The sequence below is a fragment of the Conger conger genome, chromosome 1, assembly GCF_963514075.1.
Source record: "Conger conger chromosome 1, fConCon1.1, whole genome shotgun sequence".
NCBI lineage: Eukaryota > Metazoa > Chordata > Actinopteri > Anguilliformes > Congridae > Conger > Conger conger.
The window spans coordinates 21157002-21176462 of NC_083760.1; the positions used below are offsets into that span (position 1 = coordinate 21157002).

The 19461-nt window shown below is 42.2% G+C and overlaps 1 protein-coding gene across 1 annotated transcript; it reads right to left on the minus strand.

Annotated features, from left to right (window-relative positions):
* Positions 1-1038: 1038 nt before the first annotated feature.
* zfyve1 (zinc finger, FYVE domain containing 1) lies at positions 1039-15403 on the minus strand. The gene is made up of 11 exons (XM_061217328.1): positions 13860-15403; positions 12981-13485; positions 12376-12590; positions 10703-10809; positions 10224-10332; positions 10019-10116; positions 5840-5957; positions 4724-4894; positions 4368-4548; positions 4164-4280; positions 1039-3723 (listed from the first exon to the last, which is right to left on the minus strand). Exons 1-11 carry the CDS (start codon positions 14346-14348, stop codon positions 3491-3493), a joined length of 2343 nt encoding a protein of 780 aa, XP_061073312.1. The 5' UTR covers positions 14349-15403; the 3' UTR covers positions 1039-3490.
* Positions 15404-19461: the final 4058 nt, after the last annotated feature.

The following is a 19461-nucleotide window of genomic DNA, read 5'->3' on the forward strand; positions in this document are numbered from 1 at the left end:
TCCTTTTACCAAAGGAAGCAGAAACAAGGCAAGAGAAGCTCTTTTGACATTTTGAGTAATCCATCTGCCAAGACTATGTGACCCTTTCGGACTGCTACGTACTGTATACTTTTCCTCTGACAATGCAGGGGTATTGACAATTTCTAGGGCGATCCTTATCACCTTGACAAAACGTGTGGTTTATGTTGCAGGTGGATATTTTGAAATAGTGAGCCCAAAATGTCCCCTTTAGATTGTGCAATCTGGTGCAGTAGATAAAGGCATTCAGCTTCTGGAATGTTCCGAGCAGTGAAAGAGTATTTGTTCTCCTTACTGGTCCCTCAGACTGTTCCTGGTTGGTGTTGCCAAAGCGTCTGGCTGTGCACATACCCCCAACACCTCCACCTGCCAGTCCCATTCAGCCAGTCCAGCCCAGGTAAAAACATCCATTCAAATGAGTGCCATTCCTGTGTTGATTTAGTTGCCAACTCCTTGCATTCCCTAGTATAACCTGTCTTCCCTTGACCTCATTATATAATTTACCAGTGTAAAGTAAAGGCTTGTCTTTTTTATTCATTTGTTTTTATCAAGTGTATCATTTGTCATACGTGTTTAAAGCTCTTTGGCTTCCATTTTCCTCAAAATAGTAGTGGGTGGCACTACAAATTGGCAGGCGTTAAGGTTGTCCAATGAATGCTAACAGGATTTCAACCCTGCCAGAGTGAAAACAAACACCAAAATGTGTTGGATGTTCCTGTATGAGAGAGTCATGTGATGGCTAATGATGAACTGGTGCTGTGGGTAGAATACCCTTGGTGTGGAAGGCACGTTAGGTCTGTCTGTTGCCTCTCTGTGCACATTAGGAGAGGCGTTTGCCACTTCATGTCAAATAAGGAATGCTCACAAGAACCGCAAAAACATCCACAGGCGAGTATCTGCTCAGTTATTAGTTATTAGGCTCAAGCTCCACACAGTTGTAGTAGCCACTGAAATGAACTTGAACAAGTTAAGAAATACAACTGTGGATAAGAATGATTTGCCGTACACAACCCACAGACAAACAGTATTGAAAGGTTTAATATATCAGCATACATGATACAGACATGATAAAAGTGTCCTATGCTCTGTCAGTCATCCCTTCTCATTTCTCAGCCTGTGCACAAAATCAGTCCACGTGTAATTTCAGCTTTCATTTCGCATACCATCTGCAACATGAGACCAGGCACAATGTCTCCTTAACACCTGTGAGCTCACAATTGAGGCAAACAAAACTCAAATAGGGTGTGCAGACAGACCTTGGTGCTAGGTTGGATGGCGAAAGGCTACCTTAAAGGACGGTACACTGACTTCCCAAAACTGTGTGCAATCCAGTGCCAGTGGAAGGTTAACCCATTGAATAAGGAAAGTTCATAGATGTAAAGCAATCCTGGCACAAGTCAAGTAAAATGCTTTGACTCTACTCTCCGTAGTGACCCCATCACTTTGCGGGCAAAATAACCAATACACTGACTGCCGTTTAAAAAAAAAAAACTAGTTTGAATGTATCTCCCAATTTTTGGATCATTCCCGCTAAAATACACAGTAATACAGACTATATGCAAGCAGCTTCCTCGGCCGCTCTTGCGATTCACTCACTTTATTAATTACATACTTGATCACTCTGGATCACAGCTTAGTAATGAGAACGATCATGGCAATGGAATGAATCTATAGGCTCACAGTAAGAGTGTACCCTCCCTCTGCTTCTCCAGATCCAGAGCATTGGAAATTAATGCACAACGAATGCAGTTTGGTGGAAGGGCATGAATAACTATACTGGCATTCACATGGGAATTGTTGTCCTGCAATCAACTGTTTTTTACCATTATTTTACCAGATATCAAACTCTAGGTAGCCTCCATACGCTTATTTTTTTACCTATAAGGACACTACTTGAGGGTAAGAGACAAGGTTTTAAACATGCAACTTTCATTATGTGAGATTCCGGCAATAGTGTCAGGAACCTTTGGAGACTTCAGTGAAACTTGAGTGGTACTTATGTGACTCCTGGAGCCCTGATATGGTTCTCAATTCACATGTAAACCTCGACAGTCCTACATTTAGAAGCTACCACATGAATGCCAACTTTATTTGAAATCTTTTCATATTTGCTGTCTGCCTTTGGTGAATATTTGCTAAAGTATTTAGAAGCTCAAAACTTCCTATTTCCTTTTGGATTTGATTGCTGAAGACAGGAATTAACTGATGATGAGTGGCATCTCTTTCCACATTTCTCAAAACAACACACTTTCAAGTTTCATTAATCAAATGTCATGTTTTCACACACCACAGGAATAAAATTGCTTGACTGGTTCCACCAATTAAAACAAGTCTATGGTGCTGAGGCATGGAGTTCTGCTAATGTTGCTTTTTATATTAATATTACTTCTTGATTCCATTGTGAAGATAAATGTAAGATTAGTTGTTACTGCTGCACTCATCGAAGGTATTTAAAACAGAGCCCCTTTGACAATGGAATTGCAAGAGAAATACTTTTTCAGTCATATTACTTTCAAAACATCTTGTGTAATATGGAGATGCTATTGGCAGTGAACTCAAAGGGTTTTGAAAGCGGGCTTATAATGCAAGCCAGTGATCAACCCACACACTGCCACGCAGATACTTAATCTACATCAAACCAGTGAGCTGGACCGAAAGATAGTCATCTTAATCAAATTATTAATTCACTGTTAATTCAAAAAGTACCTTTAAAAGTACTCCAATTTTACACAGATTGGATACTTTACCTTCTTTTGTGACTATCTTTGGGAACAGCATAATTCAAGAAATATTCTACAGCTGAATTCTAGAATATTTGGTTAATATACTATGTATGTCCCATTACTGGTCAAAGCTAACCAAGAGATCATTTGGCCAGTCTAGTAATTCTATATCTGCACTATTTCACTGCTTCCCCACAATTTGCACCATCCAAGAACAGTCTCAGCAGTATACAGGAGAGACTTGAAGATACTGCACTAATTCTGTACCAACACCTGCCAATTGCAATAGATGACATCGATACAGCGCACAAACAACTCATTACGCTTGGTGGTAATCACAGACCGTATGGCAAAATCCCTGTGTGGTGTGAACTAATTAACAGTATATTATTCTTATGAAAAGGTCAGGTTCCACAATAAAAATTCTTAAAAACTCCTCCAATAAAAAAACGACAGTAATGAAAACTTACTGAAAAAGGCCTATGATTGGGGCGGGGGGTGCAGATCTTTTAACCACTCACTCCGTTATGCTACTTTCCTTTTCTCTGTGCTGGAGCAGACAGACAAATGGGGCAGGGCTTATTATCACTCTATAGAGCCCATAGTCTAAAAATGGTGAACAGTGAAATTCTATGTGTACAGAGGAAATCTCTGCTACACACTGGGCTGAACCATTCTAGCTACAGGAGAGGGGGGTGGTGGGGGGATCACTCCAGTGTTCCGCAGGGAGAACTAAAGGGCCAGCCCTGCTAGAGGTCCCCCGGTTTCTGGCTGCAGCTGGTACAGATGCGTACAGGGTGGTCCCAGCCTCGGGAGGGGACCGGACGGCGGTCGGGGGAGCACTCATCACACACGCCCTGGCCACAGGCGCGGCAGTGGTGCTTGGACAGCTTGGCAGTGAACTCGCGCTGGCAGTGGTGGCAGGAGAGGATGTCCTGGTCGGGCACCCAGTAGGCGGGGCGAGCGGCGTCCTTCACCAGGCCTGAGGGCCACACGCAGCGAGGGATCGAGTGAGTGACAGCCAGACAACCTATTACTAGCCGTGACCACATAGCCCACCTCCAGGTGATATAATATTGTGACGCCTTTTTAATATTCTTAAAAGAACAGTTCACCATGTTACTCATGATTATACATATTAACATTAAAACATTAAAGCAGTATAATTCCAAAAATATATTTAGATCTGTAAACAAATCAATGTCAAAAACTCCCAGAATATTAATACGGTTTATTCAAGCAACATTGTTTTGAAATTATATGAGCCACAAGAGGGGGCAGTATTTCTTAAACTTTTTCTTAACTTAGCCACCAGGTGGCAATATTTCTTTGTCTCTGAAAGCTTTGCAGGTAATCAGAGCACACCGTCACCCTCTCTAGCACCAGTGTCCCTAACACAGGGTCACGGACACACGCACTCACCCAGGGGGATGTCTATGGCTGTGGCCACCGCTCCCAGTGTGTTCTGCACAGCCTCTCCCACCTTTCTGGCGATCAGAGTCCCACCTTCCTCATCCTCCAAATCAGCATCCAGCAGCTCTGCGTGGAAAAACCAGAGAAACCCGTGGTGTAGACATGGTGCAAAAGCGCTGGGATGCTGACAGCTGCTGGCTGGCCGGCTCGTACCTGGCCTGAGGCCCCTCTGGTCGAAGCAGGCGTCGCACACGCGCACAGGGGCCAGGCCCCAGCCCCTCTCCGGCACGGGGCGGCTCTTGGAGGAGCAGTTGTCGCAGAAGCCGTCCCCACACGCGCGGCAGTGGTGCTTGGTGTCGTTGTCCTGGAAGAGCTCGTCGCACCTGTGGCACGTCTGACGCGGACAAGGCAGACAGGAAGTGGCGGTTAAGCCCCGCCCACCACTGGCAGCGCTCCAGGACCGAGCCTTATCAGTTGTTACGGGCCGGGGCCACGGAGCCGGTGAACTTGAGCAAAGGGCAGTAAACAACTCCCAGAAGTGTCGACTCTGCTGTTCCCCCCCCACTCACCAGGATGAGGGAGTTGGGTTTCCAGTAGGCCGGAGCGATCTGGTCCGTGAGCCAGGAGGTGACGGCTTTGGCGGGCTTGACGCTGAGCTCGGACACGGACTGCGCCATGAAGCTCACCCCGTCCAGCAGCCGCTGCGCTGCATTGCTGTTGTCCTTCAGGAAACCGTCCGACTGCAGAAGAGATTACGGTCCTTAAGGTCGCAGTTACAGACCTACAGTGTCTGAGGCTAAATAAACTAGGCCAACTGGAACTACATTTTACTTCATCTCTGCAAATAGAATATAATGCTATAGATACGACATGGAGCCATGTGAGCCATTGCAACACATGTAGGTTGTTATCAGCCTTTGGTTCATTGATCTGGTGTTGTCTAGCTCATCTTTACACTAGGAAATATGACTGTCTTGAAAAGAAAGAGCACGTAAACATTTGCAGCAGTTTATCCGCAGAGCGTATTACTCCATAAAAAGCTAGCTGTAGGACATCGCAGGAAATATATTTATAGGCATTAATGACCTACATAATGCAAGTTATCAGCTGAAATTTATAGTTTACAGATACTTTACCTTCATTCAAATGCATTTAAAAGAAGTAAATGATGAATGAATTCCGTTTTTTAACACGAATGTCTGTAAACAAGAGTGCTGTTATTCACGCTCATTCAGGGTTCACACCCTCACAAACAAATAAAGCAGATTTTGGTAGTGAAGCCAAGTGAAGTGAATTTCCATTTCCTGAATTGACAGCACAAACTCCATGGATATAAATGGGAAACCCAGGGTAGGGATATACATTAGACTATACTTAATATACTTAATAATACACTTATACTTAATATACTTAATACTATGAATTGAGCTATTTTCAGGTTAGACCGCAGTAATTCTATATCTAGCTCTCTCCCTCCCTCCCTCCCTCACCAACTATACAGGCACGCACACACACACACAGGCATGCGCACACACACACAGGCATGCACACACACACACGGGCATGTGCACACACACACACGCACACACACACTGCACTCAATAGTACTTTAATTTCAAAGTAACTAAATCAATATAGAACAGAAATGGGGCAGGACTGGAAGTCTTCAGGACGACCGCTCTTACCCCTGGCCATATGTGCTGGATCTCCGTGCGGACAACTGTGTCCACAGGGTCCTGGTTCCCGTACCAGTACTGCCGACTCCGGTAAATCACGCCACAATTAGGACACTCTATCACATACCTGCAGACACACCTGGATTCAGTAACAGTGCTGGTGGACTCTCAAACACAACATACTATTCTTTTGTAGCTTGCACTTAAAAGTGGAAAATCTCAAAATGTATATGGTTTCCTGAATGTTTTAGGATAGTAATGTGTACTGAAATAGTCTTCATTTGTCTTATTAACAAATACAATTTTCTAAACATAATTGTTTTTACCCAGGTCTGATATTGGTGCCCTCCACAATATTCCGGACAAATACCCATAATTTATTTATTTGCCTCTGTACTCCACAATTTTTCCTTTTTCCCGCAGAACTGCTGCTCACTGGATGTTTTTTTGTTTCTCGCACCATTCTCAGTAAACTAGAGACCGTTGTGCATGAAAATCCCAGGAGATCAGCAGTTACAGAAATTCTCAAACCAGCCCATCTGGCACCAATAATCATGTCACAGTTGAAATCACTGAGATCAAATTTTTTCCCTATTTTGATGGTTGATGTGAACAATAACTGACGCTCCTTACCATTACCTGTTTCTGCATGATCTTATTCATTGCACTGCTGCCACACGATTTGGTGATTATATTGCATCGCATGAATATGAAGGTGTACAGGTGTTCTTAATAAAGTGCTCAGTGAGTGTATTTTAATTTCACCATGTAGATTACAGCAGTGTTTATACATAGTCCCTCCATTTCAGGGCACCATAATGTTTGGGACACAGCAATGTTATGTAAATGAAAGTAGTCATGTTTAGTATTTTGTTGCATAACCTTTGCATGCAATGACGCTTGAAGTCTGCGATTCAGGGACATCACTAGTTGCTGGAGGCCTTCTCTGGTGATGCTCTGCCATCTTTAGCACATGCTTGTTTCAGGGACTAGTCCCCTTAAGTTCTCTTCAGCATATGAAAGGCAAGCTCAATTCGGTTCAGATCGGGTGATTGACTTGGCCACTCAAGAATTTACTATTTGTTTAGCTTTGAAAACATCTTTGTTGCTTTAGCAGCATATTTGGGATCATTATTTTGCTGTAGAATGAACTTCCGGCCAATAAGTTTTGAGGCATTCGCTTGTACTTGAGCAGATGCATCTATACACATAAGAATTAATTTTGCTACTACCATCAGAAGTTACAGTATACAACAGAAGTGAGTAAACTCCCGTGCAATAGCACTTAAATGTCAAATGATTCAATATTGTATCACCTCTCAATAATTGCATTATTTCTAAGTTGAGAAGTAGAGAATTTCCTATTATGAACAATCAAAAACAAATACTTTAGATTGACTATATTGAAAATACAGGCCTCAAAGTAGAAGCTCAATGCAACAAAAGTGAATACACCTGTGATCATCGAACCAAAATTGAGTACACCTGTGATTTCCAATGAGCCTAATTGCACTAATTGCATGAACATGGTTATAAAATGACCTGTGAACACCAGAACTTTTTAAATTTTGGACCTACCTTTGGATACAGGAAGATTGGTGACCAACTGAAAATCAGTAGAAACACAGTAGCAGCAGTAATCAGGAGGTATGGAACAAGCCATAGTACCACTAATCAGAGCCGCAGTGGCCATCCTCCTAAAATGACACCACGGACAACTTGTACAATCTAGCCCTGAAAAACAGACGTTCAAGTGCTTCAGACTTGATACAGAGGTTATCAATGGAAATCGGAGTTTCTGTGACAGCTCAGACAGTGCGAAGGACATTGCATCGCGTCAACCTCAATGGACGGTGTCCAAGAAAAAAAACATTGCTTGCTCTTTGGCACAAAACTGAGACCAAGGTAAATTTGTTTGTCTCAGATGGGGTCCAGCATGTTTGGTGTGAACCTGGCCAGGACTACCACAGTGAATGCATAGTCCCGACAGTGAAGCACAGAGGTGGGGGTGTGATGATATGGGGCTGAGTGAGTGCAAAAGGTGTTGGGGAGATTACATTTATAGATGGCACCATGAATGCCTGTGGATATACCAAAATACTGGCTGACAAGATGACTCCCAGTCTCCAGAAGCTCGGCAGAAGAGGATTATTCCAGCATGATAACGATCCCAAGCACACTGCCAAAATCACGCAAGAGTTTCTCAAGAAGAAGAGTGAAAACTATGACCTGCCGAGGTATGTTGCCTGACTTGTATCCTAAAGAACACCTTTGGGGTATTTTAAAGCGAAAGGTAGAGCAACCCAACCCCTCCAGCAAAGAGCAGCTGAAAAATATTGTCTCTGAAGAATGGCAGAACGTCTCTCCAGAAATTTGGGCAACACTGCTATCCTCCATGCTGAGGAGAATTGAGTCTGTCATCAAAAATAAAGGTGGACATACCAAGTATTGAAAAAATAAAAGATTTGGATCTCAGTAATGAAAGGTCTACTGACTTTTGTTGCATTGAGTTCCTACTGTGTTATACAGTAAATCTAAACTGTTAGTTTTAAATTTTACATAAGAGCAAATACCCTAATGTTCAACTTAGAAGTATTGAAATTACTATAAGGTGATACAATTTGAATCATTTCACATTTAAGTGATATTGCACAGGGGTGTATTCATTTCTGTTGCATACTGTATATCATCAATAAAAATAAGTGAGCCTTCGGCAGCCATACATGCCCAGGCCAAAACACCCCCACCACCGTGTTTCACAGATGAGGTGGAATGCTTTGGATCTTGGCCAGCTGCCATCACTCTGATATAAGTTAATCTTCGTCTCAGCCTGTAGTGTAGTGGTTAAGGTAAATGACTGTGACCCGCAAGGTTGGTGGTCCGATCCCCGGTGTAGCCACAATAAGTTCTGCACAGCCGTTGGGCCCTTGAGCAAGGCCCTAAACCCTGCGGAGGACTGTCTCCTGCATAGTCTAATTAGCTGTATGTTGCTCTGGATAAGAGCATCTGCCAAATGCCATACCTGTCCACAAGACCTTTTCCGTACTCTTTTTAGTACTTCTTGGCAAACTGTAACCATGCCATCCTGTTTTTGCAGCTAATGAGAAGTTTGCATCTCATAGTGCAACCTCTGTATTGCTGTTCATGACAGGGGTCATTATGAAATCCACACCCGACTTTCTGATCTGTCAGACAGATGTTTGGAGGTATTATGGTATCAGGTGTGGAGGTCTTCCTTGGCCTGCCAGTCCCTTTGTGATCAGTAAGCTCAGCAGTGCTCTTTCTTCTATTATGTTCCAAACAGTTGATTTTGGTAAGCCTGAGGTAAGCCTAACCATTTTATTCTTGTTTCTCAGTCTCATAATGGCTTCTTTGACTTTTTTACTGGCACAATTTTGGTCCTCATGTTGAAAAACAGCAATAATAGTTTCCAAAGGTGATTGAAAAACTAGAGGAGAGCCCTCTTATACCTGCATTAAGGAGGCAATTAAAAACACCTGAACAATTCCAAACTCCTGTGAATCCATGCGACCCAAACATTATGGTTCCCTGTATTAGGGGCACTATATATAAACACCACTGTAATTTCTACATGGTGAAACCAAAATGTAAAAAATACTCTTTAATAAAATCTGAGAATGTGCACTTTAACCACATGTTAATTGTGTGATTCCAAATCTAAAATTGTGGCAAATCAGAGGCAAATCAAGACATAATGGGTATTTGTCCCAAACATTATGGAGGGATCTGCCTTAACAGGCAGGCATGATGCAGGCAGGTTCACAATCCATCCTCAGGAATATGCACAGACAGACATTGTGCAAGAAATACCCACAGTTTCAGTAAAAATCTAGTAAAATTAAAATGGTAAAATGTTTACATCAGTCATGGATGAGCACTTTAATCAAAACTAAGATTGTAAAACAAGGATCAATTTCTCAGTAATGAATTAGGCAGGAAGAAGATCACAGCTTCTCCAGAACATGGGCTTTGTGGAGAAAGAAGAGGAGAACTCTAAACTTTCAATATTCCGCTCTATTTAACTGTTTGGCAAGGAAAAGCATATTAAATGTTAGATTCTCAATTAAATTGAATTTAACTGCATGAAGACACATGAAGGTAAAAATTGCACTACTCCAAGCCTGACCTCTGCGTACTCATGACCTCCCGCGTCTCAGGGCTACTCACCCCGACCAGGCGTATCTGGCCAGGCCTAGCCACGGCGAGTCAGAGGAAGCGGACGTCTTGGGCACCACGATCACCTCCTTCCCTCCCTCATAGCATGCCTGTGGGACCAGCAGGGACACTCAGTTCAGAACAAGGCACGTGGTCACAGAGCCCGGCCGAGGGTCTGAAGAACCAGTTCTGTTAACTGAAGCGTAGCCACCCTCACCTTGCAGGTGAAGACACGGTTGTCGTAGTGAACGGAATAGCGGCAGCGGTGCTTGGCTTCGTGGGTCACTCCTTCTTGCAGGTGGTTCATGCTGTTCCGGCAGCCAGAGCTACATTTCCAGAAGAACGGAAAGTGTGATAAACAAGGCCTGCGAGGCAAGGGCAAAGTGCACTGCAAAAAATGTCTGTCTTAACAAGCGTTTTTAGTCTTAATAATACTTAAGATCTTTTTCTCTCAAGCAGAAAATATTAGCTTGTTTTAAGTTACCGTTTGCTTGACAAGTAAAATCTTCTCACCTCATTGGGAGTTTTTCTTTGTCTCACTTAGCAAAAAAGCAATAGCAATAAGCTTTAAGTCTAAATATAAGACTAAGATATTTGTTAAGACTGACTTATTTTTTGTGTTTTTTGCAGTGTGCACAGGGAATCGTCCCCATGTCAGGAGCCTCAGAGGACAGTGCTTTAGAGCGGGATACCTACCCACAGCTAAGGCAGAGGCTGGAGCAGGTGAAGTACTCGTCCGGGAAGAAGGAGCTGTGGGCCAGGTGCTCGTCTGGGATATCCCCACTGAAGCGATTGCTCAGGGCCTGAACAGAGCAGGATAAAAACACCCAGCACTGTGTTACTACCAGAGTACAGGAGAGCACCGTCCATAGAGACCCAACTGCGGCAGCAGTTCAAAGGGTTGCTAACATCAAACCAGAGAGTTACAGCAATAGGTCTGGCTGCACATTGTCAACAGTGTTTTACTGACATGGGAAGAAATACTCTAAAAGGAGGTCAGGATTCTAGACATACCGCGGGCTCTATACCGCTCCCATTTTAGGAGCATTTGCTCCTGAAAATTGATGTGCGCTAACTGGAAAAATAATTTAATAATCATTTTATCACTGAATTGGGATGCATTAGGATGCATTAGTGTGCTACTAAGGTCTTAAACTCAGGAGCACATGTGCTCCTTGGGAAAAATGTTAGCGTAGAGTCCTGCTGTGCATGACATCATAGATAATATACTGTACATTTTCATGTTACAATTATTACGGTGCAGTGCAACCTGCGATAAAGAATTGCATCTTTCATGGATGATTTTAATCTTGCATGCTTCATGTTTTGCCTGAGGCAAAAATCATTCTGAAAATCTAAGTGCATTACTGCTAAATGTGAAATATTTGTACAACAGATAACAATTAAAAATTCCATTCTAGAGATTTTTATCACTGCATCCAGATTATTCGTTCAGCCAAAATGCTTAGAAGTGGGTTGATCAGTGATGCAATAATAATTTCCCTTTGAAGACCACAAAAATATTCCAGGGATGGAAATAGAGCTATATAAAACTACTAAGTGGAAACCACCAAAGTGAATTTTTCATTCATGTATATGCGTCTTCTTCTATTAAGTCACTATGCTGCATTTTGAGGAATTTGAATTCCGAGAATTACATTCTGTCCATGTTTCAAATAAATATTGTGTAAAAGTTCCCATGAACACATGCTGAATAAACAAGATGTGAGTCCACCTACAGTGCAGTCCCTATAGTATTTGGACAGTGGCATCATTTCTGTTCTGCTGGCTCTGTACTCCTGCACGTTAGATTTGAAATTAAACAATGTGAGATTAAAATGCAGACTGTCACCTTTAGCTTGAGGGCATTTATGTCCATATCAGGTCATCAGTGTAGGAATTACATCCCTCCATTTTAGGGGACCAAAAGTAGTCGGACAGTTGGCTTCTCAACTGTTTCTGATTAGTCAGGTGTATGCAATTGTTCCCTTTAAAAGTTTAAGAAAGCTTTCAGAATCTAGTTTTGATTCCGGGCTTTTGATTGCCCTTGGGAGTCTGTTATTGCCATTTGTCAACATGAGGACCAGGAGTTGTACCAATAAAAGTCAAGGAAGCCATTATGAAGCTGAGAAATGAAAAAAATAAAGACAGGCCGAACATATAGGCTTAAAAAAAATGGGAACATCATTAAGAAGAAAGAGAGCATATTAGTTTCAAATCCAATGTGCATGAGTACATAGCCAAAAGAACAGAAATTATAATACTTGTCAAATATTTACAGACTGCACTGTACATTTGCCGAGACAGGCAGAGACATGCTCACACACACACCTATCCACATACACACACAGGCTAATGTATGCTCCCACCTGCAGGGCTTTGTAGACGACTCGAGGGGAGCGTGGCGAGCGAGTGGTGTTGTTGTCCAGCTGCTGCTCCACGCTGCGCAGAAGGCCGCTGAAGTCTGTCGGCGGGTTGTAGGTGCGAGTGCCACGGTACTGAATGGAACTGAAGGCCTCTGGGAACCGGCCCAGCTTCCGGAAGCGCTCCTGCAGCAGCCGCTCCACTGGCTCAGAGGGCTTGTCTATTGGGGGGGGGTAAAGAGGATGAGCGATGGTCGTATTATACCAGTGAGGTATAATGAATTATAGCACTGGTGACACTTTGCTTTGAGGGTTAGCATGGTCTTTAACGTGAAGTCTTTAACTGGATAAGACATGAGATCACCAAGGATATGATGCCTTAACTAGCTTAGCGTTAGCTTAAAACCAGATTGTTTTTAATCCTAACCCTGGAGGTCCACAATCCAGCAGGCTAAATTGGTTAGACAGCCGCTTAAATAGCCAAGCCTATGTTCTCACTAAAGAAGGCCAATGCATCCAGTGGATCCAAATGTAACCAGACTTTACCTTCAGGTGATCTGATCTGAACATCTGAAAACATGCGTATGCCACACAGAGCCCATCCCACTGACCTGAGCCAAGGAGCTTGGTATGGACGGTCTCATGGAAGATAATGACGGCCGGCCCCAGAGAGGACAGAGGCACATCCAGGCCACAGCGGGCAGTGGTGGCCTTGAGCTCCCTGGTGAAGTGCTTCAGATAAGCCTCTGAGGCGTCGCCGAGGAACTTGAAGAGGTCATCATGCAGACGGTCGGCGTGGGTTCGGTAGATTACCAGGTCAGAGACGGCCAACACTTTCAGCAGCAGGCGGGTGCGTTGGCCCTGGCTGGAGCTGGCCCCCAGCAGGCCCTCTGTGTCGATGACCACCACCATGTGGACGGGGTCCAAAGCCGCCCACACCCCCACTGTGCAAGACTCCTGCGTTGGGGAAGTCTTGAACACCTCCCTGCCCAGGAAGAATGTGTGGTTGAGAGTATGGGATTTACCCTCACCCGTGTTGCCAAAAATTGACACCACCTTGAGGAGCTGGTCAGGATTGCAGTCTAATTTCTTGACAAATACGTCTTCATCCTTCACCTGAGCAAGGACCACAAGAACATACTAGTGTGAATGTAATCTAACAATTAATCACAGAAAATTAGAAAGCCAAACAAGTTCAAATGAAAAGATTGGGGTACACTGTGAGGTGTACTCTGTAGGGTGGCCAACTCTGAACCCACATACCCATCCCCACCATGGCACTGTCGCATCATTAACTAACCCTCTCTGCCTAACCCTGTCAGATTAAAGTGAAAAAATAAGGGCAGACTGTCCATCTAGCTCAGTCAAGAAAATGTACAATGTATCATGTACATATTACTATCCTGTGCAAAACATGGCGACGAAACAAGAAAACCACCTACTGGAAAAGCTACATTAATCAACGAATCACACCCAACCATAGCACACACCTGCATCTCTTCATTCTCGTCCACAAGGAGAAAGCTGCAGACCTTCTCCAAAACTCTGGCTTTCCATGCCTGGGCTTCATCCACCTCAGGATCAGACCTTGCCTCTACAGGTTTGGGAGGAGGGTAGTTGGTGATTGGGTGCTTTCTTTTGTTCACTCCACTGTGGGTGCGTTTCTGACAGTCCAAGCAGAGGTTGATTTTGCAGCCCTGGCAGCGGACCACCGCCCTTTGCCGACCGCCGCTCGTATGGTTGCCGTTACCTCCCTTACAGGAGTCGCAAAAGGGCACGTGCCCCGGTCCAATTCTAATGCGTTCGTGGTTTGCCAAGCGCTCCTGGCGATGAAGTTCCAACTCGCAGCGAACACACTGCAAGCTGCCACACTCATCACATTCAAATACGGCCTCCTCGGAGCCCCCACAGGCATAGCTCTCTTGACAAACTAAATTGGTGTTTACTCCTTTTTCCGAAGACGGACCCTGGCCACTCATTTTCTCACTTTATTAATCTGTACAGACTATTTCACAATTAAGATGGCTATTATGTATCCGCTATTTACGTATCAATATTAGGCTACTCTATGTAGGAGTGGATATATGCGATATGCTATATACAGTATATAAATATATAATTTTAAAGAGTCTAATGCATGATCCCTTAACTCAGATTTTTCTTAGACTTATCAGTAAGGTAGTATGGTGTGCATTTAGAACCTTGCAGATCGCAACTATTTACTGCAACACTTAGACAGTACTCACTCTTTCCGTCTACTTAACCCCACCGTTTGTTTACAACAAAAATAATAACAAATATACATATATTTCTTAAATTATGGCACAGTGCAAATGTTCTTTCAATCGCTGAGTGCAATTGGGGTGAAAAGATAATATCAATGTTTTGATGCTGAGTTTTGTCCCTAAACATACAAGATTACAGCTAACGTAAAATAGTTTCTGAAATGTCAAGATAAAGAACAAAGTAACATTGCTAAACCACTCGGTTGCCTAACTACCCATCGTTTTTAATGCAACCGAATGTCCTATGTTCTCACAGAAGTACACGCAAAATATTATCGTTGTCACATACCTATCAGAATTTCCCTGAAACATTAAGGTTACTCGATGCGACGAAAAAGCATACAAATGACATTTAAAATATTTTATATTTGAAACCAGTGTTGTTTACATGCAACTAAACAACTGAATCGTACCTATTTGCTACACCCCGGTTAACGTCGAAGAGAGAATCGTTGTTTTTTCAAGTACTATCTGTAAAAGACACGAGAAAATCAGATGTTTACCCAACAACAAAAACACAGTCGCTCGGTTCAAGATAGTGACTCAGTAATCCTAGCTAGCGAGCTAGCTAGCAGTTGGTTCTCAAAATATAAGCCCGGTTTTCCCTAATAATAAACTGTATCACCCGTTTTAAGAGTTAAAAAAAAATTGAGCATTGTATTAAAGTGCTTTCTTAAATATTAAAGGCATTGTTTTGTTAAAGGTTCCCCCTCCCTGTAAAGAGCTCTCTGAATGTTGTTGCCAGGTCAGATCAGCTGATCAGATTATTTTCAGTCACAGGCCATAGGTCATGGAGGAGAGAGGGTATGCGGTTGCATTCTGGGACTTGAAGTGTTTTATCTTGTTTCGTTCGTAGCTTTCAAGGTGGTGTGGTGATGTAGTGTTGTTTTAATTTACAGCGACATCTGACAATGCGGATATTCCGAGGTAGTAAAATGAGTAAAAGTTCACAAATTGACAAATTAATTACAATAATTCGCATTTACGTTAAGGATATTGTATGGTAGCGATTTGGCTATCTAGCCCTCTATGCTAATTTGCATAGTTAGACCTTTTTAGGTAAGTAGCCTACTTGGTAGCAATACATGTTTAACCTCAGCATTAAGCCAATCTTTATATAAATAAAATATTGTCTCATATTGTCAAATATTGTTCGTTGAGAGTTCTAGGCCAGTGTAAACTGTTCAATACTTTACCTAGGCTTTTTCATATTTTTTACCCCAATTTTTTTTTGGAATGGATAGTTTCAGGCTGTGGAAAACAAAGCCTGTCTATGATTAGTATTGAACGGATACATTTTTAAAATTTATAATTTTTTGGAAATGTCCATTACAGAATATTCCATATTTCATGTTTTGTATCGAATGGCCTTCACACTGTTTAATAATGATCCTTTCCTCTGAAGTTTGATATAGAAAGCAATAAATGTTTATTGTTTACTTAATACACTTATTATATTTATTATTTATTTTTTTGTTGTTCGCGTGTTTTCACTGTGCTTCATTTCTTTGTTAAACAGACTGTTGGCTTCAATGTGGAGACACAAATCATTTTCTAACATGAAATATTTATTTTAACCAACAGAGGGCATCATATACCAAAAGTGTAACTAGTCCTGGAACTGCAAGCCCTTTCCAAGCAATATAAACCTTACAATTATCTGGACCAATTCCAAAGATTTCAAGCATTACAACAGATTTCAGTGCTTCCCATAATAGTGGGCTATCTTTCATCTGTATTGTAGTACACTTTTAATGCCCCAAAAACATGTATGAGGTATTATTGTTTTTGCAATAAAGCTCCATGATCGACATTCATGTCAGAAAATTGTCTGAATGATTAGTGTTGTCCACATTATCAGTTTGTTTACTGTTATCAACATTACCAAGACAGATTCTGGCTACATTATACTATATTTGCCTTCAGTAGCAGTGCTAGTCCTTCTTGGATATAAAATATTCTGTATTACTCACTTACTCTCCCGAATATCATATGAAATCAAATACTAATTGTGGTTGCATTTTTACAAAATAGCTTGCAGTCAGTGTTATCTTTAAGGACATTTTTCTTTCCACAGAACCACAAATATGAACATGATTTTTCATAAGAACTGTTTGACATAAGCATGTGCAAACAAAATATGTAGATATAAGCCTTGTTCAATTAGAAACTCAATAAGTACTTTTAATAAATTTACATTTGTTTTACCTGTTGGTAGCGAAAAGATGGCAACCAAATTATTGAGGGTTCTGGAGGAAAAGTATATTTTATGAGTCAGAGGTTGTACCTGAGCGGAAGTACAGAAGTGATGACTTCATGAGCCTGCTTGAGTCATAGTCTGACAGCACTGCATTAGTAACATAGGGGTCTTAGGCAATCTATTCATGGATATTTTGTCGTGAAAAGCCTATATGACTGCAATTATTACACATTTAGTAGACTTGGTGCTATTGTGCAATGAAGCCCTCTTATGAAGCCAAATGTGTCATGGGCTGAGTTTCACAGCAGTGTTGACTTCAGACTTAAAGTCAATTTCCTCAGCAGCCCTTAGTTTACTTAAATATAAATATAGGTCCTTTCAGATAGAAACTGCTGTACATTATGACAAGTGGCAATGAACATGTGCCCAAATGCAAAAGTCAGAGAGAATACAATGGAACCATGTGATTGCTTTCAATATCTTTTGAACAAAAATAGCCCAATTTATGTGTTTGATGAACATTTTTTCACAGCTGAAAACATGCTTACCTTCAGTCTATTTTTATCATGTCTCACACATAAACAGTGTGCTGCTTGAATTTGTTGCTTCCTTGTTTATTGCCCAAACTGTTCCTCATTATTGTGTTTGTAAGCTAACAGCACTTGTTATTGTTCTCCAGATCTTCATGGCTACATTAAAAAATAAAAAAGGATTTAAGCTTGCTTTGAATATATATGTTATGCTGGCAAATCTGTTTGCGCTAATGGAGAACAAGATTAGACACGGAGAACAAGACTAGACCTACGAAAACCCTTAATCGTAGGTCAGAGCTCATAAACCCCATAATTTCTCTGTCTCGGCGACCATTTGAATCTCCCAGCATGCGAAGCTCCCCTCTGAAGGCTTATCAAAATGCCAGAGGGGTGAAATTTCACGGGGCGGTCTTGAGCTGCCCATCACGGCGGTGCGAAAAGTCCCCCAGCGGGATAATGACTCCACTCCGGGGTGTGAAACGGCCAGGAACTGGGCCAGAGGCGCCAACGCGGGAGTGTCCAGGTCCACACCTCATCCCCACTGAACAATCGCAATAAACTCTCTCCTCTCACCCTGCTAAATCACTGTCGCCGAGTGGCTTTTCATCCCTGGAACGTGCTTGTTTATAGTGCTAATTCATCCTTATTTGGTCTTTTCCCCATAATTTACAGGATGATTTTACACAATCTTCAGCTGTTTTTCCTCTTTAATGCTTGTTACTTGTCAGAACCTTTGGTGTCGTCGATGATCAGTGAAGAGATAGTGATCTTTGGTAAGTAACAACTGAACTGTGACAAACTCTTAGTTGTGCTTAATACATACGTATATAAAATAACGAAATATTAGTTGTGTCTATTATATTTCCATAGCATTCCAAACATTATGCTTTTACATGATTGCGGTTTTCATGATTCTAGAAATAATCTTTTTCAGGAGCCTTAGTGGTTCTTAGTGTCTATGGGTGATTTTATGTTAAGTAGCCCTGATCTGGGTGGATTGATGGACCGGGGCGCTGTGTGCCCCAGGTGGGGGTGGGGCACCCTGCTGAGGCTCTCCGTCGGAAACGCCCCCTCCAAACTGGGAGTTTCTCTGCTCCAGGGGAAGAAGGGTAAAGGAGGCATGCCTTCCCTGCCTAGACATCCACAGGCAGTGTGATTTGTCATGAGAACACAAAGCAAGGGAAGACCGGAGACAAAATGGGGTTACAAGTAACTCCCAACTGCAACTTTGTGAAATTTGAGTGACAATGTCATTATAATAATGATAACACTACACATTTCACACTTAAGTTCTCTTTGTGTCGTGAGCTGAGAATTAGAAGATTCTATTTGTGTTCTGGGAGTTTTAGCTTCAAAGATTCCAAAGTGAATGGGCTCCAAGCAGATATGACTTTTACATTTTGCATTCTTCATACCTGTAAACAGTATTTTTGTATAAAACCTCACCTGTATTTAGTGCCCTATAAACAACATATTTATGACAAAAAAAAAAAAGTCAGTTAGAACCTTACAATTCTCAGCTTATGGTGTTATAATATCCTAGTTAATTCAAAAGGCATGGATTTAAATGTACAAAAAATATTTAACAAAGAAAGATCACTCATTTGACTGACAGTCGTTTATATAGACCATAATTTGAACAAGAAGCAGACTTTTTTTTTAATTGCCTCTACTATGTCTGCAGCAAAACTCTTGAAATTATGTCCTGAGATGTCTTGAAATGCCAGTCGTAAAGCGATACTGAAGCTTTAATTATAGGCGGTTGCATTTCAGTTTGCAGTTTGGCACTGAGATTCTCTTCATTGCAACGGCTCATGTCTTGTTTAGGTGAAAGCATTGTTTCAGTCTGACAGCTGCTCTTTCACTCTCTCAGCTTTGGAAGTCACCTGAGCCAGCCTTGGGGACTTTTGGCAGGTGCAGTCCCTCTCCCTTCTCTTTATTTGCCGTTGAAAACACATGCTGGCTTCGGCTGGTCTTATACCCTGCGCCACTCTTTATCTATTGTGAGCGCAAACTCAGCCTAAGCCTGGATGTGGTTTTATTATTGACCCCCCCCCCCCCGCAGTGACAGAAG

Excerpts from the sequence above, each read along its gene's own strand:
- zfyve1 (XM_061217328.1), bottom strand. The coding sequence starts at position 14,348 with ATGAGTGGCCAGGGTCCGTCTTCGGAAAAAGGAGTAAACACCAATTTA. Across the intron at positions 10,333-10,702 it reads AGCCTCTGCCTTAGCTGTGG|CTCTGGCTGCCGGAACAGCA; the intron begins GTAGGTATCCCG and ends CTGGAAATGTAG. Across the intron at positions 4,895-5,839 it reads TCCAGCACATATGGCCAGGG|TCGGACGGTTTCCTGAAGGA; the intron begins GTAAGAGCGGTC and ends TCTCTTCTGCAG.